Source organism: Galeopterus variegatus, unplaced genomic scaffold, assembly GCF_000696425.1.
Source record: "Galeopterus variegatus unplaced genomic scaffold, G_variegatus-3.0.2 Scaffold2997, whole genome shotgun sequence".
NCBI classification, from domain to species: Eukaryota; Metazoa; Chordata; class Mammalia; order Dermoptera; family Cynocephalidae; genus Galeopterus; species Galeopterus variegatus.
The window spans coordinates 224,994-233,081 of NW_007729108.1; the positions used below are offsets into that span (position 1 = coordinate 224,994).

Genomic DNA, 8,088 nt, shown 5'->3' on the forward strand with positions numbered 1-8,088 from the left:
TTTTGGGAGTGTTTTCTTGATTGCTCTCATTGCTCTGGACCGCTGTATTTGTGTCCGGCATCCAGTCTGGGTCCAGAACCACCGCACCGTACGTCTGGCCAAGAGGGTGATCGGTGGACCCTGGATTCTTGCTCTACTCCTCACCTTGCCAGTCATCATTCATGTGACTACAGTGACTGACATAAGGGGGAAAACAAGGTGCACTTTTATTTTATTTTATTTTTTTCCGTTAAATTTTTTTTTCCCTTTTGTCTTTTTTCGTGACGAGCAACGGATCGAAACCCTCACAAGAGGGTGATCGGTGGACCCTGGATTCTTGCTCTACTCCTCACCTTGCCAGTCATCATTCGTGTGACTACAGTGACTGACATAAGGGGGAAAACAAGGTGCACTTTTAATTTTTCACCCTGGACCACAGACCCTGTAGAGAAGATGAAGGTGGCCATCACCATGTTGATACTCAGAGGTAGCATCCGGTTCATTATTGGCTTCAGTGCACCCATGTCCATCGTTGCCATCTGCTATGGGCTCATTGCCACCAAGATCTACAGGCAAGGCCTAATTAAATCCAGTCGACCCTTAAGGGTTCTCTCTTTTGTGGTAGCTGCCTTTTTTGTCTGCTGGTTTCCATATCAGGTAGTGGCCCTCATAAGCACAATCAGAATCAAAGAACTCTTGGGTGGAATGAGCAAAGAATTTAGAATTTTAGTGGATGTGACAAGTGCCCTGGCCTTCTTAAACAGCTGCCTCAACCCAATACTCTATGTGTTCATGGGCCAGGACTTCCGAGAGAGACTGATCCATTCCCTGCCTGCCAGTTTGGAAAGGGCTCTGAGTGAGGACTCAGCCCAGACCAGCGACACAGCAACCAACTCTACTTCACCTTCTGCAGAGGCTGAGTTACGGGCAATGTGAAGAGAGCGCCTTGGGGCAGTTTTGAGCTTCCAGTTCTGCTTCATCTCACCTTGAGTTATATTGAGCCACAGACATTCCCTGCTTATCTTTGGATTACACAGTCATCAAATATTTTATGTCTCATGATTTGGGTAGAAAAATGAATATAAAGCTACTCTTGGTGTGTTTTTTTATTTTGGTCATTAGACCTCAGCTTGCATGGTCAGAGTTTAGAAAAGATGGGGAGGTCATGCATCCTAATCTGCCCCAAATGGCCCTGAATGATACCTAAGCTATAATTATTAATAGTGCCCACTTCTATTTTCAAAAGAGTGATCCTATGGACAATAAATTATATTGTCACCCTAGGAAAATGAAGGAGGAAGTATAAAAGAGTGTGGCTTAATTTGGGTAGGTATAAAAAGAGTTACTTTATATAAAGTCCTCAGCCTTTATTGATCAATGAGTAAAAATCTAAAGTTATCTAGTTGTAATCTGAATACCTCTAGTTTCTTGAGATCTACACAATAGTGCCTAATCCTTTGTATCATAAATTTCGGGAAACTGATTGTCCTCCCCTTAGGGGAGACCCCAAAGAACCTGTGTTTTCACTTGTGACTCTGAGTCTTGCTTCAACAGAATTAGTCAGGCTCACGTAGTATCTGGTTCTTGCTATCTTTGTTCTGAATGGAATTAACACAGTGTGGAACTCAGGCATTTTCCTCAACAGCTACTTGCACAAGATCTTTCAATGTGGAGCACACATTACAGAAGTTTGACAATGTGGGAGTATACACTGGCCAGCAACAAATGTGAAAGCCTCCAGCTGTACTTTAGACACCCTTGTTTTTAGAAATTCATGTTCCCTCTTATCTCCTCATTTTCAGATTTCTGCTGTTTTGCAATGAACAGAAATTACCCAGCAGACCCTTGACTCTTTGCTTATCTCCAGGTCTATTTTTCAAACCCATTAGTAATAGCGTCCTCCTCAAGAAAACGTCTGGTGCCAGCCCTTGAAGGAATCACTTAATACATCATTTTATTACAAGTAAGGAAGAGAAGAGAAAATGAAGAATGAACAGAAAAAAGAAGCATGAGAGAGAAGGCTAGGATTGTCTATAGTCAACAGGTAAAGGAACATGCACTTGGTAAGGGGCTGATTGATAATGGCTGATTTCATTCCAGCTCAAGTGGAGATTCCTGAGGTTTGACTATACGGTGTGGCCCTCAGGAATCAACCCCTTCTCTAGACTCCAAAAATGACATTTTCTGTACAACACCCAATAAGCCCTTCAAGCCTTGCATTACATCTTCTAGTGCATTTATTTAATTAATTCCACTAAGCAGTGAGCTCTTGGAAGGAATCATGCAATCCTTCCTTAAATGGTGGTTTAAATAAAAGTTTTGTTTCTGTGCCTTTTTAATAATTACCTAGGGTACTTGCATATCCAGTGACTCTCAGATCACCAGCTTCATGAAGTCAGCTGAGTCCTTCTTCCTATTTTCACACATGAGAAAATTGAGGCCAAGAAAGAAGAGGGTATGATAAGTTGGGACCCGCCACAAGGTTAGAGGGCACAGTCTTTATACAAGTCTACCCTCCCTTCTGACACCAACTTCAGGACTGGGAGACTCCCCAAACCACCCTCAGGTTTGATATTTTGCTAGAAAGACTCACACAGAGAGAATAGAGCAAATGGTCTGAATAAAACAGAGATGGGAGATGACGAAGCCCCAGATTGTAAGGGGCAGAGAGAAGTCACACACTCACAGGCAGAGAGAGGAACTTCATAATGTTCCAGTTCCTCTAAGGTCTAGATGTGGTCTCTGCAGTTGGTTTTCTTGAAGCTCCCTTGTGTTCTTCCAGCAAGTAAGTTACCTTAAGACAGTTTGAGTGGGTTTCTGTAATTTGCAAGTAAACGATTCATTTCTAAGATACCTATGATCATGAATATGTGATGCTGTCTCTGACTGAGATATACCATTATGAAGGGAATGGGGAAGAGATTTGGCTTGGGGGAAGGGGGTACTCTTCAGGTAATTTAGGGGAATCTCCTGGTCTTGCATGACCCAGCAAACAGAGGAGGAAGTGGAATGGCCTATGATGTAGCCTAAGAACAAGGATAAATGATAGTCCCTGTCTGCTCCCAAATCCTGACAATATCCAGCTCAACCCCAAATGGTGCCTCCAGTTGTGACAACTGATGTGTCTGCAGACACTGTTAAATATATCCTGTGAGGCAAAGTCACCACCAGTTGAGAGTCACTGTTATAGTGTTAAGACTACCGGGCTCTGGAGTCAGATAGATCTGTAGTCTACTCTTGTTTCTGACCCTCCTCAAACATGAGTTCCTGGTCAATCACATCACTTTGAGTTTCCATTTTCTCCTCTGCAGAATAAGGGCAATTTTGTGGTGAAAACTGATTTTCAGGTGAGGATTAAACAAGAATAGACCTGGAAATCTTCTAGGCTAGGCAGAGGTAGTCTTTAACAAATGCTGGCTCTTGGTCATCACCACATTCTGTGCTGTGTCATGGCCTCATCCTGAGCCATGCATTGTAGGAGTTCAAGGTCTAATCAAGAACAAATGCTCAGCTCATAACAATAGTAGTTACGACTTCTAAACATGATCCACATGCCGTGAGCTTCTCTTTCAACCCTCTCAGCACTCACCTCATAGGCTCTTGAGGATTTTATGTGTTCGTATGTGTAAAGCACTGAGCTATGAGCTACTGCCAATGTTGAATAATCTTAGTTATAATTAGTATAGCCATTGTATAGATGAGGAAGTTGAGATTTAGACTGGTTACACTAATTGTTTGAAGCTCCCAGTCAGAAAAGAGGTAGAGACAGAATTTGAGCTCAGCCAGACTGATCTCACTGGAGTTGTGCTGTTAGCCTCCTCCCACCCCATATTTCCTCAAAAGACTCAAGTTCACTCTACCCACCCTTCAAAATTCTACAAGACATTTAGAAGATATGATGTACTCATAATCTCTAAACCATTGACTTTAAAATGTCGGTACAACAAAGAAACATGATTATGCAATGACACAAGAGGACAAGCCAACCAGGCAAAGTTACAAAATCATGGAGACCCTTAGTTCCAAGGTGGGGAAGAGAACCTGTGAACCATGGATGATACCTGTACTGATTATAATGACTGCTGTTAGATGAACTCCTAATATGTGCCAGTCAGTGTGCATTTTGTCATCTTTAATTACAAGATCCTTGCTTTGGGACAAGTATCATCATTGGGTGATACAAGAAGAAACCATGACTCAGAGAGGGGAAATGACTTGCCCAATGTCACATTATTAAGGGGTGCAATTGAATGGATTACCACAGATTTCACATGGAAACTGAGCGCTTCCTCATCAGCTTACCCTACTTCTCCAGCATATTCAATATCATATGCTTTAAAATAACAATATCAGTCCTTCTGCTTTTTCTTCTAACTACATAACTTCCTCTCCTATTCCCACTCTCACCGATGCTCTTGGCCGATATTTTAATGAATAAATGGTCACAATTAGAGGTGAAATTTTTAACCTTCGCTGCCCAAACCCTCCAATCTACTTGCACCAGTTGCTGTGAATAAAGAGCTCTTTTTCATTCCAAAGACTACCCTCTCCAAATTTGCTCTGGATCCTTCTCTTGCTCAGTTTCTCAAGAAACAGTCCCTTGCCTTTTTGTTTCTCTTTTTTCCCACCTCCCACCCCACTGATATTTTCTTTCTAATAGATAATTCTCACTGTCACATAAACATTATCACATTCCATTCCTTTAAAAAGAAACTATTCCTCACTTATAGTTTTTTTTTCTAGCTTCAGCCCTATTTCTGTGAAAAGACTTCTTTCTTTTCTTTTTTTTTTTTTTTGTCCTTTTTCGTGACCAGTAAGGGGATCGCAACCCTTGGTGTGGTGTCGCCTGCACCGCGCTCAGCCAGTGAGCGCACCGGCCAGAAAAGACTTCTTTCTTGAAGAGAATTCATAACCAAACTTTGGAAGGGGTTGTCTCTAATTGCTCACTTCCCTTTCTCAGTTTATGTTTTCTCCTGAAGTTGTTCCACACTGACCCTGGTCCTCAGCAGCTCACTGCCTGTGCTCTACTCAAGGACGCTTTTGACCTCCATGAGGCCAAATCCAGCAGCCCCTTCTCAGTTCTTATTCTAATATTTCAGTGAAATAAGCCCCAATTGGGCCTCTTCTTCCTTTTAGAGACTTGTTTTTCTTGTGCCTTGAGACGACACACAAACACATTATTGGTTGTCTCTGTAGCACAACCGCCACCTCTTTTTAGTCCAATTTACTAGCTTTTTCTTGTCTAAATTTAGGGGTGTCCCATGGCATGTACCTGCCCTCCCTATCCCTATTCTCTTTATACTGTTTCTTCACAGGTCATATCATCCAGTTTCATGACTTTAAATATCACACTGATAACTTCTATTCTAAGTCATTAGCCTTGGCCTGTCCCCCAGAGCTTTCACCTGATATAATCAACTGACTTCTTAACATCCCACCCACGGGAACCCCTTAGACACCCTAGATCTAATATTACCCCAACCAAACTGTTGATTGTCCCTCCTCCAAATTTGCCATTCTTCAAGTATTCTGTATCTATTTGGAGCTTAAACACTCAGTTGTTAAGTCTTCAAATCTAGGGTATGGAACTTATCTTTGATTTCCGTTTCGCTCACCACCCAATTTAATCCAAGTTCTATTGATTCTGTCTACAAAACATGCTTAATACACAGTCAAAATCATCTCCATCACCTATCCTTGTCTGTAATTTATGTCTGTCCTGCGTATGTGCTCTGACCTTGCAAATAGCTTGTTCCTGCTCTTGCTGCCGCCTCTAAAATACATTGTCCAGACAGAAGCCAAATGATCTTTTTAAAGGAAAAATTAGACAATGAAATTAATCCTCTACATGGGCTTCTAAACGTCTAATGCAAGCTTAGCTTACCAGGCACCCCTGTATCTGCCCTGTTGATTTCTTATACCTCGCATAGCCACACTTGGCTTACACACTGTGCTCAATCCATACTGAATTCTTTCGATTTTTTTGAACATGCCAAGCTCATTGCCATCGTAGGAATTTTGCATTCTTTATTTCTTCTGCCTACAATGTTTTTATTTTGAGCTTCTCACTCCTGACTCTCTCTGAACGTTCGTATCTCAGCTTAATTATTAGGTCTTTAGAGAGGTACTGCCTGACCCACAATGCAAAGCAGCTGCCATGGGCACAGCCTGTTTCACCAGATACTTTTCATGTGTGTCCATCCGTTCACTTATTTTCTGTACTAAACACCCTCCACGCTAGTACGTAAGCGCTGCAAGACTACCAAGTTCTTTCAGTGTTATATCTGTACGGTAATACTGTGCAATAGAAACATCATGTCAGCCATAAATGCCATAAGAGACTTACATTTTCTTTTTTTTTTTTTCCTTTTTGTCTTTTTTCATGTCCGGCATCGGATCGCAACCCTCAGTGTCGCGCCCGTACCGGACCGGGACCGGCAACGGGACCACAACCCTCGGTGTTGCGCCCGCACCTCGCTCAGCCAGTGAGCGGGAACCGGTCTGTATGTGGGATCCGAACCCTCGGCGGGAGCGTTACCACGCTCCCAAGCAGCACACTGTAGCAGTGCGCCACTGGGCCGGCCCCAGAGACTTACATTTTCTAGTAGCCCAGTTTAAAAAAAAAGTCTGGGGAAATTAATTTTAATAACATATTTTATTTAACCCAATATATCAAAAAGAATATCATAGGAACATGTAACCAAAATAAAAATTAGTAATTAGAATGTTTATATTCTTTTTTAATACTAATCTTCAAGTATACTAAGTGCATTTTACACTCACAGTACATTTCAAGTTAGACTAGAAACATAGCAAGAGCTCAATAGCCATTTGTGGCAAGTGGGCACTAAACTGGACAGCATAGTTCTAAAGTTTAGAAGCTGTTGCATTATAATAGAATTTCGAGCAATATTTTATAAATTGTCAGACCTTAAATTACCAGCAGCTGAGATTCTTTTCCTGTGGCTGGTACTTGATTTCCTGAGGAGTGACTCAGGTTCTAAGGGCTTCAGCAGAGACTTTATTGAAGGTCAGATGGATGTACGATGAATCCAGAGCTAACTGGGTGACAAGAACTCAGGTTTCTTACAAAGTCCAGAAGGCACCAAAGAGATGTTGTCAGCAAATAAAAAAGCCTAGGAAGCAAGCAATTCTGAAAGGTTTGTCATATAATCAGTACTTTATAGATGAGAACCATTTTCTAATTTTAAAAACATGTTTCCCCATAATCTTTTTATATGTGTGTATTAATAGACCCAAATGTGCTTAGCCTTTCTATGAATTTCAAAAGCCACGAACAAACATATTTATGTTTAGCCCATTTATGTTTCAGTTTTTAAACTCTTATTTGGAAGTGATTCAGACATTTCATGAGTACCCATCATTTGAATTTAACATAACTTTAAGATGTTAAATAACATTAAAAGTTTATTTACAAATGTTTATCCCACTTACTTTACCTAATTTATTTATTTTTAACAATTATATAGATTACTCACAAAAACTGATATATTAGACAAGGCTAATCATCATTTCAAGTTATTTCCCTGTTAACCGTTTTTATAGCCTGTGAATGTCAGGTTTTCAAGTAAGTAAAATCTTTTAAGTTAAACATATGGGTATTTTGCCAAAATTCAGAAGATACAGTTGCTTTCATTAAACCAAAAATATTAAGTTAGTCTTACTTATCACAGAGTTACACAAACAAAGATCATTTGCTTTTGGGCTGGGTTTATAGTTTTAAACCTCTGTCAAACACTGATACCTTAAAACAAGTAAAAGAGATAAATATAATTCTCTCTGATGAGTACACCCAGGCAGAAATGTATGCTGACAATTTTGAAGACATTTCTATTTTTATTTTATCAACAAATTTAAAACCAGCTTCTTCATCAAAGATTTACTTTAGTCACAAAAACTAAACATAATTTGGGTTAACTACTATATAATTTATATGAGTGCTCACTTATCTTAAGTCAATCTGAACAGAAAAAAATTTAAAGAAGTTTTTGGCTGACTACACCATAGTTTACTATGTAGACACAACATACAACATAGTACATGTATGTATGTGGAAACACACGTAAACATATATACACACACAGAAAA

The 8,088-nt window shown here is 40.3% G+C and overlaps 1 protein-coding gene across 1 annotated transcript; it reads left to right on the forward strand.

The window, feature by feature from the left end:
* Position 1: 1 nt before the first annotated feature.
* FPR1 (formyl peptide receptor 1) lies at positions 2-1,069 on the forward strand (the record flags this gene model as incomplete). Its single annotated transcript, XM_008583695.1, has 2 exons — positions 2-198; positions 387-1,069. Coding segments are annotated over 2 exons (726 nt in total), but the record flags the coding sequence as incomplete, so codon positions are not given.
* Positions 1,070-8,088: the final 7,019 nt, after the last annotated feature.